Below are 22,247 nucleotides of genomic sequence, written 5' to 3' on the forward strand. Positions count from 1 at the left end.
GATGGGGGGGGAGGATGGGGAGGTGGGGGGGAGGATGAGGGGGGAGGGGGGGTGGATGAGGGGGGATGGGGGGGAGGATGAGGGGGGGATGCGGGGGGGGATGAGGGGGGGATGGGGGGAGGATGAGGGGGGGATGGGGGGGAGATGAGGGGGGGGTGGGGGGGAGGATGAGGGGGGGGTGGGGGGGGAGGATGGAGGGGGGGGTGGGGGGGGAGGATGTGGGGGGGGTGGGGGGGGAGGATGAGGGGGGGTGGGGGGGGAGGTTGAGGGGGGGGGGTGGGGGGGGGAGGATGAGGGGGGGAAGTGAGGGGGGGAGATGAGGGGGGGAAGATGAGGGGGGGAGATTGAGGTGGGGTGGGGGGGAGGATGGGGGGGTGGGGTGGGGGGGAGGATGGGGGGGTGGGGTGGGGGGGAGGATGGGGGGGGGTGGGGTGGGGGGGGGTGGGGTGGGGGGAGGATGGGGGGTGGGTTGGGGTGAGGATGGGGGGTGGGGTGAGGATGGGGGGGGTGGGGTGGGGGGAGGATGGGGGGATGGGGTGGGGGGGAGGATGGGTGGGGGTGGGGTGGAGGATGAGGTGGGGTGGGGGGGGGAGATGGGGGGGGTGGGGGGGAGGATGAGGGGGGGTGGGTGGAGGATGAGGGGGGGTGGGGGGTGAGGATGAGGGGGGGTGGGGGGGTGGTGGATGAGGGGGGGTGGGGGGGAGGATGAGGGGGGGTGGGGGGGGGAGGATGAGGGGGGGTGGGGGTGGGAGGATGAGGGGGGGGTGGGGGGGAGGATGAGGGGTAGGGGGGGGTGGGGGTGAGGATGAGGGGTGGGGGGAGGATGAGGGGGGGGTGGGGGGGGGAGGATGAGGGGGGGTGGGGGGGGAGGATGAGGTGGGGTGGGGGGGGAGGGTGAGGGGGGGTGGGGGGGAGGATGAGGGGGGGGTGGGGGGGAGGATGAGGGGGGGTGGGGGGGAGGATGAGGGGGGGTGGGGGGGGAGGATGAGGGGGGTGTGGGGTGATGAGCGGTACAATTATAACATTTAAAAGGACAATCTGGTGGGTGTATGGGGAGGAAGGGTTTATAGGGATAATGGGCTAACGCCGGCACGAAGACTGGATTAATAATGATTCCTGGGCAGCAGGGACAGGGTGACCCAGAAGGGTCTGTTTCCTCGCTGGTGGTATTCCTTAAATTTTTATCCTTGCTTATTCACTTTGATGCCTTCTACTGAATTACCCAGTTTATCGCAGGTGATTCACCCTCATAACTTTATAGTTTGCTTTGTTTAGATCTAGGAGCTAAGTTTTCTATTCCAATTAAGAATTCTGTCAAATTATGATCACTTTTTCCTTGGGGACCTCTCAACAATATTATTAATTAGCTATTCTCATTGCAGAAGTTTGCTCCAAGCCAGGTCCTTAATGTACTGGTCTAAAAATCCATCTTACATACACTCCAGGAATTCATCCATGGTATGGTGGCTCAGTGGTTAGCACTGCTGCCTCACAGAGCTAGGACCTGGGTTCAATTCCACCTAAGGAGTGTCTGTGAAGTTTGCATGTCCTCCCATGTCTGAGTGGGTTTCCTCCACAGCCCAAAGATGTGCAGGCTTGGTGGGGTTGGCTGTGCTAAATTTCCATAGAGTCCAGGGATGTGTAGATTAGGCGGGTTATAAGGGAATGGGCCTGGTCGGATGTTCTGAGGGTCAGTGTGGACTTGTTGGCTGAAGGGCCTGTTTCCACACTGTAGGGAATCTGTGAAGACTTTGTCCCGGCGTCGCATCTTTACCTCAGAACCTTGTTCGGCCGCCGCGATCCGCCATGTTGCCGCCGACCCTTCACCCGGAACCGGAAGTCAAGCCGCCATGGCGTTTCCCGCCCCACGGCCCCAGGCCCCGCGTTCCCGAGGACGCGGCTTCGGAGTTTCCCGAGCGGGCAGCGCGCAGTGCGGGCCGTGCGCTTCAACGGTAAGCGCCGCCGGTTCGCGGCCTCTTCCCGCTGCCCTTCCACCGCCGCGGGACCCGCCACTTCCTCACCGAGCGGGAGCTCACACAGCGCCTCCAGCGGCTGGAGGACCAAACATCCTGGTTCTCCCCGATACCCGGTTACATCCCCCTCCCCGTGAGCCCCGATACCCGGTTACATCCCCCTCCCCGTGAACCCCGATACCCGGTTACATCCCCCTCCCCGAGAACCCGGATACACCCCCCTCCCCGTGAACCCCGATACCCGGTTACATCCCCCTCCTGTGAACCCCGATACCCGGATGTGTCCCCCTCCCCGTGAACCCCGATACCCGGTTACACACCCCTCCCCGTGAACCCCGATACCCGGTTACACCCCCCCTCCCCGTGAACCCCGATACCCGGTTACATCCCCCTCCCCGTGTACCCGGTTACACCCCCCTCCCCGTGAACCCCCGATACCCGGATGTGTCCCCCCTCCCCGTGAACCCCCGATACCCGGTTACACCCCCCTCCCCGTGAACCCCGATACCCGGTTACACCCCCCTCCCCGTGAACCCCCGATACCCGGTTACACCCCTCTCCCCGTGAACCCCGATACCCGGTTACATCCCCCTCCCCGTGAACCCCGATACCCGGTTACACCCCCCCTCCCCGTGAACCCCGATACCCGGATGTGTCCCCCTCCCCGTGAACCCCGATACCCGGTTACACCCCCCTCCCCGTGAACCCCGATACCCGGTTACATCCCCCTCCCCGTGAACCCCAAAACGCGGTTACATCCCCCTCCCTGTGAACCCCGATACCCGGTTACATCCCCCTCCCTGTGAACCCCGCCTTGTATAAACCCAATACAGCCTTTATATGCCTCCCGTGCCACAGGTGTGACTGCCGGCCGGAACACAGCATCCAGGTATCTCTCTCCCTCCCTGACGTGCCGCAGTGTTTGGAGTTCGGATTCCCGCTCATCAGTTTTGAGCCGGAGCTCCTCAAGCAGCCAACACTTGCTACAGATGTGATCACTGCAGTTCTCAATGGGATCAGCGAGCTCCCACATCATACAGCTCCAGCACATCACCTGTCCAGCCATCTCTACTTAGTTAAATATTTAAAATGAATTAGTTTTGTTTTTAGTTTTGCAGTGTCCTCTGCACCAGTAAGTTTACCCTCTTCTATACTCTCACAGACTCCGGCTTTGCCTTCCGACCTGCTCCCGGAGGATTTGGCGTCTGAGTGACCACCCCAAAAGATAACAGAGAGATGAGGGAAAAAATGCAAATAGCTCACCTGCTCACCAGACTTAGTGATTATTATTAGGTTTGAGGAGGTGGAAGGGAGGGAGACACTACGTGTGTAGTGTATCGGGTATTAGTTAGCTCCCAGATTTATTGGGTGGAAGCTTACCTTCCCAGGCTGCCCTTGTGCTTTCTCCTGGACTCCTACCGCTGAAGCAATTGAAAATATCTGGTCAGCATGGATGAGTTGGACCGAAGGGTCCATTTCTGTGTTGTACATCTTTATGACTCTAATATAACCCTCTCCTAATATCTCTGTAAAAACTTCAATACCTTTTGATATGCCCCACAATAAACCATTCACCTGTTATTCTCTCCCAGTAAACCCTTTTATGCTCTAAGTACTCCATTTATACATCCCTTATTACCTGTCCCTAGGTATATGCGATATGTTCCATTCATGTGCCGTGTATTTGAATGGAATTTGAAGACAATCTATTTGACGATGCCATTTTCGACCGTTTACTAGTACTTGTCATGCTCTGTGTTCTGTACCTAGTGGATGGCAATTACTGTTTGACCTGCGGCAGCGACAAAACTCTAAAACTGTGGAATCCACATCGAGGCACACTCCTGAAGACCTACAGTGGCCATGGATATGAGGTTCTGGATGCTGCTGGGTAAGGCTACACTATTAGTCTGCCCCCAGTTTACACAGTGTGCAGGCTGACCGTCGGGGTTAGGGTTAGGGTTAGGGATAGGGCTAGTGTTAGGGTTAGGGTTATAGGGTTTGGGTTAGGGTTATAGGGATAGGGTCAGGGTTAGGGTTAGGGTTATCCATGGGTTAGGGTCAGGGTCTGGGTTAGGGTTAGGGTTATCCGGCGATAGGGTTAGTGTTAGGGTAAGGGTTAGGGTCAGGGTTAGGGTTAGGGTCAGGGTTACGGTTAGGGTTAGGGTTATCTATGCATCACCTGCGATAGGGTTAGGGTCAGGGACAGGGTCAGGGGTTAGGGTTATCTATGCATCAGTTGCGATAGGGTCAGGGTTAGGGTTAGGGTTATCCATGGGTTAGGGTTATAGGGTTAGGGTTATCCATGGGTTAGGGTCAGGGTTAGGGTTATCCGGCGATACGGTTAGGGTTAGGGTCAGGGTTACGGTTAGGGTTAGGGTCAGGGTCAGGGTCAGGGTTAGGGTTAGGGTTATCTATGCATCACCTGCGATAGGGTCAGGGTTAGGGGTTAGGGTTATCTATGCATCACTTGCGATAGGGTTAGGGTTATCTATGCATCACTTGCGATAGGGTCAGGGTTAGGGGTTAGGGTTATCTATGCATCACTTGCGATAGGGTTAGGGTTATCTATGCATCACTTGCGATAGGGTTAGGGTTATCTATGCATCACTTGTGTTAGGGTTAGGGTTATAGGGTTAGGGTTAGGGATAGGGTTAAGGTTAGGGTTATAGGGTTAGGGTTAGTGTTAGGGATAGGGTCAGGGTTAGGGTCAGCGTTAGGGTTAGGGTTATCCATGGGTTAGGGTCAGGGTCAGGGTTAGGGTTACGGTTAGGGTCAGGGTCAGGGTTAGGGTTATCTATGCATCACCTGCGATAGGGTTAGGGTCAGGGTTACGGTTAGGGTTAGGATCAGGGTCAGGGTCAGGGGTTAGGTTTATCTATGCATCACTTGCGATAGGGTTAGGGTTATTTATGCGATAGGGTTAGGGATAGTGTTAGGGTTAGGGTTAAGGATAGGGTCAGGGTTATCCATGGGTTAGGGTTAGGGTTATCCATGGGTTAGGGTCAGGGTCAGGGTTAGGGTTATCCGGCGATAGGGTTAGGGTTAGGGTCAGGGTCAGGGTTAGGGGTTAGGGTTATCTATGCATCACTTGCGATAGGGTTAGGGTTAGGGTTTGGGTCAGGGTCAGGGGTAAGGGTTATCTATGCATCACTTGCGATAGGGTTAGGGTTATTTATGCGATAGGGTTAGGGATAGGGTCAGGGTTAGGGTTAGGGTTATCCGGCGATAGGGTTAGGGTCAGGGTCAGGGTTACGGTTACGGTTAGGGTTAGGGTCAGGGTCAGGGTTACGGTTAGGGTTAGGGTCAGGGTTATCTATGCATCACTTGCGATAGGGTTAGGGTTAGGGTTATCTATGCATCACTTGCGATAGGGTTAGGGTTAGGGTTATCTATGCATCACTTGCGATAGGGTTAGTGTTAGGGTTAGGGTTATAGGGATAGGGTTAGGGTTATAGGGTTAGGGTTAGTGTTAGGGATAGGGTCAGGGTTAGGGTCAGGGTTAGGGTTATCCATGGGTCAGGGTCAGGGTTAGGGTTAGGGTTACGGTCAGGGTTAGGGTCAGGGTCAGGGTTAGGGTTATCTGTGCATCACCTGCGATAGGGTTAGGGTCAGGGTCAGGGTTACGGTTAGGGTTAGGGTCAGGGTCAGGGTTAGGGTTATCCGGCGATAGGGTCAGGGTTAGGGGTTAGGGTTATCTATGCATCACTTACGATAGGGTTAGGGTTTGGGTCAGGGTCAGGGGTTAGGGTTATCTATGCATCACTTGCGATAGGGTTAGGGATAGGGTCAGGGTTAGGGTTAGGGTTATCTGGCGATAGGGTTAGGGTTAGGTTTAGGGCCAGGGTTAGGTTTAGGGTCAGGGTCAGGGTTACGGTTAGGGTTAGGGTCAGGGTCAGGGTTACGGTTAGGGTTAGGATCAGGGTTAGGGGTTAGGGTTATCTATGCATCACTTGCGATAGGGTTAGTGTTATAGGGATAGGGTTATAGGGTTAGGGTTAGTGTTAGGGATAGGGTCAGGGTTAGGGTCAGCGTTAGGGTTAGGGTTATCCATGAGTCAGGGTCAGGGTTAAGGTTACGGTCAGGGTTAGGGTTATCTATGCATCACCTGTGATAGGGTTAGGGTCAGGGTCAGGGTTACGGTTAGGGTTAGGGTCAGGGTCAGGGGTTAGGGTTATCTATGCATCACTTGCGATAGGGTTAGGGTTATTTATGCGATAGGGTTAGGGATAGTGTTAGGGTTAGGGATAGTGTTAGGGTTAGGGTTAGGGATAGGGTCAGGGTTATCCATGGGTTAGGGTTAGGGTTATCCATGGGTTAGGGTCAGGGTCAGGGTTAGGGGTTAGGTTTATCTATGCATCACTTCCTGTGCACCTTTTCACTGGCACCACTTTTCTGCATTTTTAAATGCTTCCTGTTTGGGGTAACTGTGTGCGCTGCATGCTGATAGATTTGCGGGTAATGTCGAGCTATAGTGCTTGCACGTTCCACTCTGTTTGATATTTGTGAAAATCACCAATTGCAACATTCACCAAGAACACTTTCCTTGCCACAGTCATCCAGTCCTAAGTATAATGTTTCTCCTCTCCGTCAGGTGTTAGCAGCATCTTAGCCCTGAGCCCTTGTCTTCCCAGAGGCACAGCTTCTACAACAAGACATTGACAAAGCTGTAGAAATTGATTTGATGGACTGAATGGCCTTGTTTGCTGAACTGGTTAATTTTCATCATCACCTACCCTGAAGCACTGGTTTACCTTTTACATTTCTAATAGCTTTGATATTGATGTGACCCCCTTCCCCCAGCCTGTGCATTGCATGCCTTTTGCCTTCAGGGTCAGCTGACCTTTACCCAATGACCTTTACCCTTGTGTGGGATGTGGGGTCTAGCATCATGCTGAGGATTTGTACATTTTCCTGCTGCAACTTCCCTTTTATTGGCTTGATTGCTCACCTCCCTCAGATCCTGCGACAACAGCCAGATTTGCTCGTGTGGATCCGATAAAACTGTTGCCCTCTGGGATGTGGCTACAGGACAGCTGGTCCGGAAATTCAGGGGTCATGGAGGGGTAAGAAGCTGTTTAATAAATAAATGGAATACTAGAATATCTCGAGGTGTAAACAATCGAAGGTGTTCCCTGCGGGAAGTGTTATAGTGCTCGGGGCAGACACAGAGATTGGGGGGACAGTCAACATACTGACTGTTTGCTGTCCCCTGCTACTGTGGAGGTTGTGATCAGTGACTCTGCCTATAGCCTTCCACCTCCACCTCATATTGCTCTCCCCTATATCTGCAGCAAGTGTTTGCAGCTTGAGCAACTCCAGCTCTGAGGTGAGGAGATATTCCTCATCAGGGAAGCAGGGAGTTACCTGGATGTTTCTCCAGAGGGTGGTCATACCCTTGTATTACTTGGTCTGTGATCAGGAATGGGAAGGATGTGATTGTAGCTGAACCACATTTGGGAACCTGTGGGGCAGCTCTTGAGGAGCCTTTGTCCTTGTAACTGTCCAGCAGTTACAGGGAGTGGTCAGGAGTGGAACAGCAGGAGAACGAGCAAAGTGACCAGGACACCTTAGCACAGGGACCTGTACATGCTGGAGCTTTGAGAGGGTTGGGAGCTTGGCAATAGGAACAGAGCTGTGGTAAAGGGCAGTATGTTCAGGAGGATAGATACAGTTCTGTACAGCTGTGAGCTTGAGCCTCGAAAGCAATGTTCCCTGCCCCGTGTCAGGGTTAAGGACATCTCCTTGGGAATGGTGAAGAACCTGAGTGGGGGGAGGAGGGAGTCCGTTGTCATCCCCATTGGGACCTGTGACATTGATAGGATTGTAAACGAAAAAAAAAACAAAACCACAAAGGGATTATTGCCTGAACCATGGGCAAACGGGCTCAGGGTAATTATAATCATGGAGTTAAATGAATGGGGGAGGAAGGGTTTCAGTTCATGGGTCACTAGCAGCTCTACTGGAGTAGAAGCAAGTTGTTCTAGTCAGACAGAACCACATTGGGACCACTGTCCAGGCAAATCATGTAACTAGGGCTAGAGAGAATGGTTCAAACTAGTTAGAACAGGGCAAGGTTAGGAGAGGGGACCCGTGTATGCTTATGAAGCCAAAAAAAATATAATGTCATGGCATGTATTTTAATAATGATTCACAGAGTGGTACAGGAAGGAACAGTGTACTAGAATAAGACAAAGCAGCTACAGGCCAAAAAAATTGTAAAATGCAAAATTAATGGCTGTTTACTTAAATACATGTTGTATTCAGAACCAAATAAATGAATTACTGTCACAAATAGAGGTTAATGGATACAATCTTACAGACATGGTTAGAAAGAGACCAAAGCTGGGAACTGAACATTATGAGGCATTCAGTGACATTTCCAAAGGACAGGTGGGAAAGAAAGGTGGTGGAGCAGCTTTGTTAGTAAGAGATGGAATAAGTGCGATAGCATGAAATCACTTTGGATCAGAAGATGTAAAATCCATATGAATGGAGGTAAGATAAAATAGGGAAGTAGACTTTAGGAGGGGTAGTTAACAAGTCCCTAACAATGGCTATTCTGTAGAACAGAATGGATCAGGAGATAAATGAGGGGATGTGAAAAGGCAGTACCCCAATCCTGGGTGACATTAATATTAATGCAGATTGGGAAAATCAATTTGGCATTAGTTGCCACAAGGAAGAACTTGCAGAGTATTCAGCACAGTTTCTGGGAACAATATGTTGTAGATCCAACAGGGATCAGGATATTTCATAAGGAATAGGGCTTGTGATGGCTAGGATGGAGTGGGCGAGGAGCTCAGCAGAAAAGCTGGTTGAGATGCAATGGCAGACATTTAAGAAAATAGTTCACAATCAACAACAAAGAGATACCCCAATGAGGGGAGTGGAATTTGGAAAGGGAATAGACTAGTCATGGATTAACCACTGAAAGTGAAGAATAGTATCAAATTCAAAGAAAACAAAATACAATTTGGCAGAGATTAGTGATAAACCAGGGGATTGGGCAAGTTATAAAAATGGTTGCAAATAAAAGAGGGAGAAAACAAAACAAGAGGATAAATGGCAAATAATTTAAAAGGGACAGTAAGAGCTTCTTTAAAAATATGAAAAGGGAGAGACCAGGCATCTTAGAGAAAGAGGCTCAGGAAATAACAATGGGCAAACAGAAAGTGGCAGAGGAGTTGAGTAAGTACTTTGCATCAGTCTTCACAGTGGAGGACAGAAACAATATTCCAAAAATACTAAGTACTCAAAGGGCTAATGGAAGGAGAAGGACAAAATAAACACACAAAAAAAACTGGATGTGAGTTTGCTTGCTGAGCTGGAAGGTTAGTTTTCAGATGTTTCGTCACCACTCTAGGTAACATCATCAGTGAGCCTCTGATGAAGCGCTGGTGTTATGTCCTGCTTTCTATTTATCTGTTAGGTTTCCTTGGGTTGGTGATGTCATTTCCTACGTTGGTGATGTCATTTCCTGTTCTTTTTCTCAGAGGATGGTAGATTGGCTCCAAAACACATTGATTTGGAGCCCATCTACCATCCTCTGAGAAAAAGAACAGGAAATGACATCACCAACCCAAGGAAACCTAACCAGATAAATAGAAAGCGGGACATAACACCAGCGCTTCGTTGGAGGCTCACTGATGATGTTACCTAGAATGGTGACGAAACATCTGAAAACTAACCTTCCAGCTCAGCGAGCAAACTCACATCCAGAGCCTCAACCTGAGCTACAAATCTTCTCAAAACTCGCTGACAAAAAAAAACTCACTAGAGAAGAAGTACTTGGGGAGTAAGCTCCACATGGTCAGGAAGGTGAGATCATATCCACAGTGAGACACTCACTGCCTGAGTGAGTATATAGTTTGGAGATTTTCAAAACAGTGTGGGAATTCAGTTCAGGGGGAAATGAGATGCTTTTTTCTTTGGCTCACAGTTGATAAAATTTGTTTAAACAGGATAAACTGAAGCCTCAGATCAGGCCTCAGCGCAAAACAGTGGCATTACAGGTAAACCAAAAGTTCATTGGTTGGTGATAGCCACTAATTTGATTGCTTGTTACTGATTACTTTCAGGTTGAAGGTAAACGGGAAATATTTACAAGCTACAAACTGAAAGACCAGAACAACATTTTTAAAAGTCAAATTAAGATAAAAACTAAATAATTAAAATATAGATGCCAGGCCAGGTGATGTGTTGTAACTGCATGATATGGGAGCTGCTGGACCCCATTGCGGTTCTTAGTGATCACATCTGTAACAAGTGTTGGTTGTTTGTGGAACTCCAGCTTAAGAGTTGATTAGCTAGAGTATGATCTTCAAACACTGTGACACATCAGGGAGTCGGGGGGGGGAGAATGACCTGGACACTGTGTTTTAGGAGACACTCGCATCCCTTAGATTAACAATTGCAAAATTGTCCAATGATCAGGGACAGGGGTATGTGACTATGAACGAGGCAAGTAGGGCTATCTGAGCCTCAGCCCTCAGACCTGTCTAACAGGTTGGAGGTTCTTGTTCCATGTGTGGATGAGAGCAGGGGCTGTAGGGAGGATGATCAAAATGACCGTAGCACTGTGGTACAGAGAGTCATTATAAAGGGGGGAGGAAAGAGAAATGTGGTTTTAATCGGAGATGGTGTAGACAGGGGAATAGATACTACTCTCTGTGACCAGGATTAACAGTCCTGAAGGTTGTGTTCTCTGTCTGGTGCCCAGGTTCAGGATCTCTCAGCTGGGCTGCAGAGAAATGTGGAGGGGGAGGGGAAAGATCGAGTTGGCGCAGTCTATGTAGATACCAATGATTACAGCTGAAAGAGGAAAAGAGGTTCTGCTGAGTGAATAGGAGCAGCGAGGGGCAAATTAAAATGATGATAATCTCTGCATTACTACCTGAGCCACCAGCTAATTGGCAGAGGGTGAACAAGATTAAATAGTTTTATGCATGGCTCAAAGATTGGGCGTGTGGGATAAACAGGTTCAATTCATGGGACATTGGGCCCATTGCAGGCTCTGTGGGCCGAATGGCCTAATACTGCTCCAGTAGCTTATGTTCCAGAGTAGTGGAAGCCTCTAGTTTGCAGATGAGCTGGAGCCAAGGGGTGCATCCAGAGCAAGCTGTGGCTGGCAATGAGTAGCTGATTGCTGTATGGACTAGGGACCTGTTATCGAGGACAAAAAACTTCTGCCTGCTAACAGCTAGGTAATTGGCTCCCAGCGAGATGAACACTTTGAGGGTGTGCATGTTTGGAAATCAGAGCTCAAGAGGAGGGGGAGGTGTTGATCTCTGCTCTCTGCTTGGCTGTCTGGCAGAAAGCAAAGAGTAGGGATAAAGGAGATAATGGGAACTGCAGATGCTGGAGATTCCAAGATAATAAAATGTGAGGCTGGATGAACACAGCAGGCCAAGCAGCATCTCAGGAGCACAAAAGCTGACGTTTCGGGCCTAGACCCTTCATCAGAGAGCGGGATGCGGGGAGGGAACTGGAATAAATAGGGAGAGAGGGGGAGGCGGACCGAAGATGGAGAGTAAAGAAGATAGGTGGAGAGAGTGTAGGTGGGGAGGTAGGGAGGGGATAGGTCAGTCCAGGGAAGACGGACAGGTCAAGGAGGTGGGATGAGGTTAGTAGGTAGCTGGGGGTGCGGCTTGGGGTGGGAGGAAGGGATGGGTGAGAGGAAGAACCGGTTAGGGAGGCAGAGACAGGTTGGACTGGTTTTGGGATGCAGTGGGTGGGGGGGAAGAGCTGGGCTGGTTGTGTGGTGCAGTGGGGGGAGGGGATGAACTGGGCTGGTTTTGGGATGCGGTGGGGGAAGGGGAGATTTTGAAACTGGTGAAGTCCACATTGATACCATTGGGCTGCAGGGTTCCCAGGCGGAATATGAGTTGCTGTTCCTGCAACCTTCGGGTGGCATCATTGTGGCAGTGCAGGAGGCCCATGATGGACATGTCATCAAGAGAATGGGAGGGGGAGTGGAAATGGTTTGCGACTGGGAGGTGCAGTTGTTTAGGCTCTTTTTCAGGATGGCAGCTGGTGACTCATGGAGTTCTGCAGAGTCTGTGTTGGGACCACAACTATTCACATTATACACTAATGACCTGGACAAAAGAACTGAGGCATTGTTGCTAAGTTTGTAGATGACAAAAAGACAGATAGGAGATCAGGTAGTGTTGAGAAGGTGGGGAGGCTGTAGAAGGACTTGGACAAGCTGGGAGAGTGGGCAAAGAAGTGGCAGATAGAATACGATGAATGAATGATTTTTATTGTCACATGTACTTTACAGTGACATAGACAATGAAGTACAGTGAAAAGCTTTTTCACTATCGCCAGAATCCAGTGCCATTTTGAACAATTTTAAGAATAAGAAAAAATAGAAAGATATAGCTTGAAGAGACACCATCAGTCCTGAGCCAGTTCAGCATCATGACTTCTGCGCCACCGTCCCTCCTGCACCATCGCTGTCCCTGCACCGTCCCTCCTGCACCATCGCTGTCCCTGCACCGTCCCTCCTGCACCATCGCTGTCCCTGCACTGTCCCTCCTGCACCATCGCTGTCCCTGCACCTTCCCTCCTGCCCCATCGCTGTCCCTGCACCGTCCCTCCTGCACCATCGCTGTCCCTGCACTGTCCCTCCTGCACCATCGCTGTCCCTGCACCTTCCCTCCTGCCCCATCGCCGTCCCTGCACCGTCCCTCCTGCACCATCGCCGTCCCTGCACCGTCCCTCCTGCAGCATCGCCGTCCCTGCACCGTCCCTCCTGCACCATCGCCGTCCCTGCACCGTCCCTCCTGCAGCATCGCCGTCCCTGCACCGTCCCTCCTGCCGCATCGCCGTCCCTGCACCGTCCCTACTGCAGCATCGCCGTCCCTGCACCGTCCCTCCTGCCCCATCGCCGTCCCTGCACCGTCCCTCCTGCCCCATCGCCGTCCCTGCACCGTCCCTCCTGCCGCATCGCCGTCCCTGCACCGTCCCTCCTGCCGCATCGCCGTCCCTGCACCGTCCCTCCTGCCGCATCGCCGTCCCTGCACCGTCCCTCCTGCCCCATCGCCGTCCCTGCACCGTCCCTCCTGCCCCATCGCCGTCCCTGCACCGTCCCTCCTGCCCCATCGCCGTCCCTGCACCGTCCCTCCTGCCCCATCGCCGTCCCTGCACCGTCCCTCCTGCCCCATCGCCGTCCCTGCACCGTCCCTCCTGCCGCATCGCCGTCCCTGCACCGTCCCTCCTGCCCCATCGCCGTCCCTGCACCGTCCCTCCTGCCCCATCGCCGTCCCTGCACCGTCCCTCCTGCCCCATCGCCGTCCCTGCACCGTCCCTCCTGCCCCATCGCCGTCCCTGCACCGTCCCTCCTGCCCCATCGCCGTCCCTGCACCGTCCCTCCTGCCCCATCGCCGTCCCTGCACCGTCCCTCCTGCCCCATCGCCGTCCCTGCACCGTCCCTCCTGCCCCATCGCCGTCCCTGCACCGTCCCTCCTGCCCCATCGCCGTCCCTGCACCGTCCCTCCTGCCCCATCGCCGTCCCTGCACCGTCCCTCCTGCCCCATCGCCGTCCCTGCACCGTCCCTCCTGCCCCATCGCCGTCCCTGCACCGTCCCTCCTGCACCATCGCCGTCCCTGCACCGTCCCTCCTGCACCATCGTTGTCCCTGCACCGTCCCTCCTGCCCCATCGCCGTCCCTGCACCGTCCCTCCTGCACCATCGCCGTCCCTGCACCGTCCCTCCTGCACCATCGTTGTCCCTGCACCGTCCCTCCTGCACTGTCCCTCCTGCACCGCCGCCGTCCCTGCACTGTCCCTCCTGCACCATCGCCGTCCCTGCACCGTCCCTCCTGCACCATCGCCGTCCCTGCACCGTCCCTCCTGCCCCATCGCCGTCCCTGCACCGTCCCTCCTGCCCCATCGCCGTCCCTGCACCGTCCCTCCTGCCCCATCGCCGTCCCTGCACCGTCCCTCCTGCACCATCGCCGTCCCTGCACCGTCCCTCCTGCACCATCGTTGTCCCTGCACCGTCCCTCCTGCCCCATCGCCGTCCCTGCACCGTCCCTCCTGCACCATCGCCGTCCCTGCACCGTCCCTCCTGCACCATCGTTGTCCCTGCACCGTCCCTCCTGCACTGTCCCTCCTGCACCATCGCCGTCCCTGCACCGTCCCTCCTGCCCCATCGCCGTCCCTGCACCGTCCCTCCTGCACCATCGCCGTCCCTGCACCGACCCTCCTGCACCATCGCCGTCCCTGCACCGTCCCTCCTGCACCGCCACTGTCCCTGCACCGTCCCTCCTGCACCATCGCCGTCCCTGCACCGTCCCTCCTGCCCCATCGCCGTCCCTGCACCGTCCCTCCTGCACCATCGCCGTCCCTGCACCGTCCCTCCTGCACCATCGCCGTCCCTGCACCGTCCCTCCTGCACCGCCACTGTCCCTGCACCGTCCCTCCTGCACCATCGCCGTCCCTGCACCGTCCCTCCTGCCCCATCGCCGTCCCTGCACCGTCCCTCCTGCACCATCGCCGTCCCTGCACTGTCCCTCCTGCCCCATCGCCGTCCCTGCACCGTCCCTCCTGCCGCATCGCCGTCCCTGCACCGTCCCTCCTGCCCCATCGCCGTCCCTGCACCGTCCCTCCTGCACCGCCACCGTCCCTGCACCGTCCCTCCTGCCCCATCGCCGTCCCTGCACCGACCCTCCTGCACCGCCACTGTCCCTGCACCGTCCCTCCTGCACCATCGCTGTCCCTGCACCGTCCCTCCTGCCGCATCGCCGTCCCTGCACCGTCCCTCCTGCCCCATCGCCGTCCCTGCACCGTCCCTCCTGCACCGCCACCGTCCCTGCACCGTCCCTCCTGCCCCATCGCCGTCCCTGCACCGACCCTCCTGCACCGCCACTGTCCCTGCACCGTCCCTCCTGCACCATCGCTGTCCCTGCACCGTCCCTCCTGCACCATCGCTGTCCCTGCACCGTCCCTCCTGCACCATCGCTGTCCCTGCACCGTCCCTCCTGCACCATCGCCGTCCCTGCACCGTCCCTCCTGCCCCATCGCCGTCCCTGCACCGTCCCTCCTGCCCCATCGCCGTCCCTGCACCGTCCCTCCTGCCCCATCGCCGCCCCTGCACCGACCCTCCTGCACCGCCACTGTCCCTGCACCGTCCCTCCTGCCCCATCGCCGTCCCTGCACCGTCCCTCCTGCCCCATCGCCGTCCCTGCACCGTCCCTCCTGCCCCATCGCCGTCCCTGCACCGTCCCTCCTGCCCCATCGCCGTCCCTGCACCGTCCCTCCTGCACCATCGCCGTCCCTGCACCGTCCCTCCTGCACCATCGCCGTCCCTGCACCGTCCCTCCTGCACCATCGCCGTCCCTGCACCGTCCCTCCTGCACCATCGCTGTCCCTGCACCGTCCCTCCTGCCCCATCGCCGCCCCTGCACCGTCCCTCCTGCCCCATCGCCGCCCCTGCACCGACCCTCCTGCACCGCCACCGTCCCTGCACCGTCCCTCCTGCACCATCGCTGTCCCTGCACCGTCCCTCCTGCACCATCGCTGTCCCTGCACCGTCCCTCCTGCACCATCACTGTCCCTGCACCGTCCCTCCTGCACCATCGCTGTCCCTGCACCATCCCTCCTGCACCATCGCTGTCCCTGCACCGTCCCTCCTGCACCATCGCTGTCCCTGCACCGTCCCTCCTGCACCATCGCCGTCCCTGCACCGTCCCTCCTGCACCATCGCTGTCCCTGCACCGTCCCTCCTGCACCATCGCTGTCCCTGCACCGTCCCTCCTGCACCATCGCTGTCCCTGCACCGTCCCTCCTGCACCATCGCTGTCCCTGCACCGTCCCTCCTGCACCATCGCTGTCCCTGCACCGTCCCTCCTGCACCATCGCTGTCCCTGCACCGACCCTCCTGCACCATCACTGTCCCTGCACCGTCCCTCCTGCCCCATCGCCGTCCCTGCACCGTCCCTCCTGCCCCATCGCCGTCCCTGCACCGTCCCTCCTGCCGCATCGCCGTCCCTGCACCGTCCCTCCTGCCCCATCGCCGTCCCTGCACCGTCCCTCCTGCCCCATCGCCGTCCCTGCACCGTCCCTCCTGCCCCATCGCCGTCCCTGCACCGTCCCTCCTGCACCATCGCTGTCCCTGCACCGTCCCTCCTGCACCATCGCTGTCCCTGCACCGTCCCTCCTGCACCGCCACTGTCCCTGCACCGTCCCTCCTGCACCATCGCTGTCCCTGCACCATCTCACTGCCATCTACACCAGACCTGACTAACATTGAAGCCGCCAGTCTTCAGGCTCCAGCTTTGGCTGCTGGGCCAATTATCCACCGCCACCACATTATAGCTGCCTGCACTGGACCAACAAGTGTGAGGTTCACCACTATGGTCGGAAAAATAGAGCTGTAGACTATTTTTCTAAGTGGGGAAAGGCTTTGGAAATCTGAAGCACAAAGGGACATAGGAGGCTGTGTTCAGGATTCTCTTTACGTTAACATACAGGTTCAGTTGGCAGTTAAAAAGGCAAATGCAATGTTGGCATTTGAATCAAGAGGGCTGGAATACAAGAGATGTCCTTCTGAGGCTATATAAGGCTCCAGTTAGACATTTAGAATATTGTGAGCAGTTTCGTGCCCTGTTGCTGTTTAGTTTGGTGGGAGTGGGGGGTGGGTGTCCAATGTAAGTTCACAGGAGTGATCTCAGGGATGAAAGGCTTGCCATTTGAAGACTCTGGGTCTGTACTCGATGGAGTTTCAAAGGATAAGGGCTGAATCTGATTGAAACTTACAGAATAATGAGAGGCCTGAATAGAATGAAAATGGAGAAGATTTTTCCTCCAGTAGGAGACACTAGGACCCAGGGTAAAGGGATAGCCCTTTAGAACTGAGATGAGGATGAATTTCTTCAGCTAGAGAGTAGTGAGTCAGTGGAACTCATTGCTGCAGATGCCAAATCATTAAGTGTATACTTGATTAGTAAAGGGAGGTCATTGGTTACAGGGAGAAGGCAGGAGAATGGGGTTGAGAAACCTATCAGCCATGATCAAATGGTGGAGTTGACTTGATCAACCAAATGGCCTAATTCTGCTCCTATATTTTAGGGTGTTAGGGAAATTAATAGAGCTAAAGGCTAGTGTGTCTGCTGGACCCGATGGGTTGTGACCTTGGATTTCAAATGTAGCTACAGAGGTAGTAGTCTTCCAAGGATCCTTTAGGTTCAGGGAGTGTCACAGAGATTGGAAAATTGGCAGTGTAAAATCCTTATTCAATAAAAGGGAGATAATAAACAGGTAGCTATCAACCTGTTGGCTTATGCCAGAAGGACTTAATATTAGGGCATTTAGAAATATATACGATGATCAAGCGGAGTTAGCATGACTTCATGAAAGGAATACAGTGCATGACAAATGTATTGCAGTTCTTTGGGAAGCTGACAAGGAGGGTGGATAAAGGGGAACCAGTAAATGTAATGTATTTGGATTTCCAATGGGTGTTCGATAAGGTACCATAGATAAGACTACCCATAACAGTCCTAGCTATTGAATGTGGAATATTAGCATGGAAAGAGCAATGGCTAACTAACAGAAGGCAGAGAGTTGGGATTTGGGGGGCAACCTGTAACTAGTGGAGTACCATACGAGTCAGTACTGGGGCTACAATTATTTACAATATATATTAACGATTTGGATGAGGGAAGTGAATGTACTCTCACCAAAAATAGGTTGGAAGGCAAGTGATGAGGACGACACAAAGAGTCTGCAGAGGGATAGGGACATGTTTGGCAGGAAGAATAGAGAAGCTGAATATTATTTATATGGGGAAAGACTGCAGAAAGCTGCAGCACAGAGGGATTTGGGGGTTGTTGTACACGAATCTCAAAAAGCTTACATCCAAGTTCAGCAGTAATAGGGAAAGCAAATGGAACATTAACATTCATTCAAAGAGTATGGAGTGTCAAAATAGGGAAATCTTATTTAAACTGGAGAAGGCACTAGTTAGACTACAGCTGGAAGACTGTGAAGTTTTGTTATCTCAGGCAAGTTACATGGCAGTGGATAGAAGGTTCACATGGTTGGTCTAGGTATGGAGGGACTGTCTTATGGGGAGAGGTTGAATAGGTTGGGCCTGTCGGGAATCGAGGGTTATGGGGAAAGACAGGGAAGTGGAGTTGAAGATTATCAAATCGGCTATGATCTTATTCAATGGTGGATCCAAATGGCCTGCCTCTGCTCTAACATCTTAAGGTCTTGTAACTCCCGTCCTATGTTTAGAATCCTCCTCACAGGTAGCTGTTGAGTGTCACCTTCACTCAGCTCTCCAACTCCACTCCTTCTCACTACCATCTCCCCAGCTCTCATTGGTGCCAGTTGTGATTTCTCTTTTCTTTAACAGAAAGTGAACTGTGTTCAATTCAATGAGGAATCAACAGTCGTTGTTTCAGGTGAGTGCACGCCTTCCAGTAAGATCCAGACAGAGCATACCTCCAGTCTGTGTGCACTTTGCTGCAGTCTATCGCAACACAGCACCAGCAAGTTTCATAACCTGGTAGTTAGCGTAATGACTGCAAGTAGTGGCTAAATGTCTGCCCGCCTGAGATTGCCCAGCAGTGCTGGTGTGTGCTTAGATGCTGTTTGTTTCATGTTGTCCAACTCGATGAACTTCCATATTTGTGAGGTATCAAACAGTGTAATTCAAACAGTATTGACCACTGTGTCCTTCCAGCCTGTTAAATTGTTTCGGTCTGATTCTTTTTGTGTGATTCACTGAGAGTTAGCTGTGGCTGTAACATCCCCACTTATCATCAGGCTGATTCTCGGTTAATGCTGCATTTTCTACCTAACCAGAGAATCAGAAGGGTTTGGGGAGAAAGCATGAACAGGTAGCTGAGTTGGATGATCAGCCGTGATCAAATTGAACGGTGGAATGGGCCAGATGGCCTACTCCTGCTATTTTCTATTTTTCTGTGTTTGCAGGCTCCATTGACACCTCGGTTCGATGCTGGGATTGTCGCTCACGGACATCGCAGCCTATTCAAATCCTGGATGAAGCAAAGGATGGGATTTCCAGTGTGAAAGTTTCAGACCATGAAATTCTAACAGGGTGAGTGAACAGGAGCATTTTTCTGAATGAGTCACATGTGACCTGATCGATTTGCTGTGCAGCCTAACAGCTTCCTGTTCCTCTAGGTCTGTTGATGGGCGAGTTCGGAGGTACGACTTACGGATGGGACAGCTCTTTGCAGATTTTATTGGAAGTAAGTGCTGACCAAGAGGGGCCATGTCAAATCTTAATGAGTTGGAAATATAGCACATGAACTGAGATGGATTGATCCTCAGTCCTGGTCTGTATGTCTTAGACAATCCGTGTAACTACAATGTTACTGAGTATCATTGATGCTACACGAGTCACTGTCAGTACAAAGACAGTGTGTGTCCTTATTACAGGCAGACAGACTGTTCCTCACTCTCTCTCTCCCTCTCTGTCTCTCAGGTCCAATAACGAGTGTGTGTTTCAGCAAAGATAGACAATGTACGTTGAGTTCGAGCCTGGACTCTACACTGCGTCTGTTAGATAAGGAGACTGGGGAGCTCCTTGGCGAGTAAGTGAAATTAGTCACATTCTGACATGGTAGAATCAAACTTCAGCTCTCCAGCCTCTTCCTTCACCACCAATGCACCGTCTGGCAACCAACCAAGGGGATATAGGCCCAACTTCCCCATTCCCCAGATCAAACCTACGAATGGTAGTTGGGCTCAGGGCACTTGAACCTGACCAGGAATTTGACTAGTCCAAAGGGAATGCATGCATCTGCTCGGCTTAATGCTACCCTGGTGTTGTACAGCCCCACCCTTCCTGGGGGGAGGGGGGAAGATGTTACGCTGGTGTTGTACAGCTCCCTCCCTGGGTGGGGGAGAGATGTTACGCTGGTGTTGTACAGCTCCCTCCCTGGGTGGGGGAGAGATGTTACGCTGGTGTTGTACAGCTCCCTCCCTGGGTGGGGGAGAGATGTTACGCTGGTGTTGTACAGCTCCCTCCCTGGGTGGGGGAGAGATGTTACGCTGGTATTGTACAGCTCCCTCCCTGCCCGTGATAATCTGGCTGTGGCCAGGATTGAGGGTAACTGCCATTCTCCTCCTAAGGCAGTGAGAGGCTGAACACTCTCAGCACTGACCCCTCACCCTCCCTTCCTTCCCCAGGGAGACAGTGCTGCACCTCAAACATGACACTGATCCTCCTCGACACGCTCTCTCAAACACAACTAAAAGAAAAACCCCACAGATGATCATGTGGACAGAAGATTAAAGTATTTTCTATAAAGATTTATTTATTTGGTTCCACGCAGTGTTGAATTTTCAGTTTTGGAGTGACTAACGTTCTTCTGTTACTGACTGATGTGTTCCCCAGGCCAATAGTCTATCTGGTTCAGACCCTGACATTGCTCTCAGTGATTTCCTTGAGTCTATGTTGTTCATTAGAACATGGAATTAAACTTGTATCAGAATTTAACAACACGTGGTGAACGGAATGGGAGGCAGTTCCTCAGGCTTGCTTGAATCCCTAGGGTGTGACGGAGCAAGGTGTTGCCCTTCTCCCAGTTGCACAGTGGATTTAGTGCTAAAGGATGTCTGCTCACCAGTGTTCATGGGACTGACTTCTTCGTAGCCCAGCCGGAAGATAAAGCAAATGAACTGAATCCACTCTGAACTCAAGCTTCACTTTGAGCAGGTATACAGGACACAGAAACACAGACTGCAAACTGGACTGCTGCTTTAATGAATCTGACACACATGTAGTGAGCGGCTCAGAGGATGGGCTCGTGCATTTCTGGGATCTGATCGAGGTAAGCAAATGCATCACATCTGAAGATTTCCTCCTGACTGAGTCTGGTGCCAACTCCTGGTGAGTCTGCAGGCAGGACAGAAGGCTGAGAGGACACTGGATATGGGTCTGGATAGAGTAGAGGGAGAGAAACTGTTCCCATTAGTGGAAGAAACACAGAAAATACTGGAGAATTCAAATCTGAACAGGAGTCGTACTGAAGTCTCCACAGATACTGCTGAACCAGCTGAGTTTGTGCAGTATTTTCTGTGTTTGTTTCAGGTTCCCAGCAATCCTAGAATTTTGCTCTTATCCTGTGGGTAGAAGGATTGAGAAACCAAGGACTCAGACTGAAGGTAACTGGCAAAAGAAGCAATGTTAACACGAGGAGAAATGTTTCCCCACACAAAGTGGTTAGGGTCTGGAATGGGCACCACTAGTGGAGGCAGCTTGATCAAGGCAGTAAAGTGGGAATTGGATTATCTGACAAGGAAGAAAGCACAGAATTAAGGAAGGGGAATAGCACTTGCTGCATTGCTAATCCACAGAGCCAGCACTGAGACAGGAGACAGAATGGCATGCTGTGCTGTGACTGTTCTGTGGTTTGAGGAGTGATTCAGCCTGGATTGCATTAGCTGCCCTATACACGCACACAGGAGGAATGGTCATTGGTTAAAGTGCTGGAAAATGGCACTTGATGGTGCCTCAGTGAGTAGCACTTTCACGAGTCATGGATTGATGTTGCGTTTCAGAGATCAGAGCAGCTAACCCAGACTGACAGGACAATGCCTCATTCAGGAAGGGCTGCACAGTCGGAGCTCCTAACTCTGTGACTCAACAGTAAATAAGGCCCTGTCCACTCTCCGTGGGGAATGTAACTGATTCCAAGGCATTATTTCAAGGAGCAGCAGAAGAATTCCAAAATATATCCTTTATCTAACATCACTAAAGCTTACCTTGGTGTTAACACGGTGCTGTCTGTGCGATGTTGCTGTGTGGACTGTTGGTTTCTGACGCTACAAGGCAGTGTTGTTTCAGGATGTGACAGGATGAAAAAGGTTCTGTTTGACATGTTGTGATGTCTTGTGTTGTTTGCAGGGATCCTGCACACTCACCCTGTCTGTTGGGAAGGGTGTGGTACAGTCACTGAGCTACCATCCCACCCAGTGCTGTTTACTCACAGCCACTGAGGATACAGTCCAGGTCTGGGGAGATGACAGCGATGAGGCAACTATGCAGAGCCCATCTTGACCATCACCAGAGCAGGACCACCTGCTCCGTGTATTACCAACAAACACTGACCTTTACACAGCCGTTTGAGTCTCACTCAAAACAATAACAGCTCTGGCTGGTACTCATAACCATGAGAATATTCAAGTTAATGTCTTTAATTACTCCACATCCAGCACTGACAGTCTGCTGTCCATGTATGTTTATTTTGTTGTGAATAAAATTATTGTTTGAAAGTGGCTAAGGTTC

General features: G+C 52.8%; 1 protein-coding gene across 1 annotated transcript; it reads left to right on the forward strand.

The window, feature by feature from the left end:
• The first annotated feature begins 1,850 nt into the window (after positions 1-1,850).
• On the forward strand, positions 1,851-22,233 carry wdr83 (WD repeat domain containing 83). Its single transcript, XM_048521811.2, is given in 10 exon segments — positions 1,851-1,875; positions 1,878-1,952; positions 3,744-3,864; positions 6,934-7,039; positions 18,342-18,390; positions 18,923-19,049; positions 19,136-19,203; positions 19,440-19,548; positions 20,676-20,790; positions 21,867-22,233. Coding segments are annotated over 10 exon segments (948 nt in total). The 3' UTR covers positions 22,020-22,233.
• The last annotated feature ends 14 nt before the right edge of the window (positions 22,234-22,247 follow it).

This window comes from Stegostoma tigrinum, chromosome 35, assembly GCF_030684315.1.
Source record: "Stegostoma tigrinum isolate sSteTig4 chromosome 35, sSteTig4.hap1, whole genome shotgun sequence".
NCBI lineage: Eukaryota > Metazoa > Chordata > Chondrichthyes > Orectolobiformes > Stegostomatidae > Stegostoma > Stegostoma tigrinum.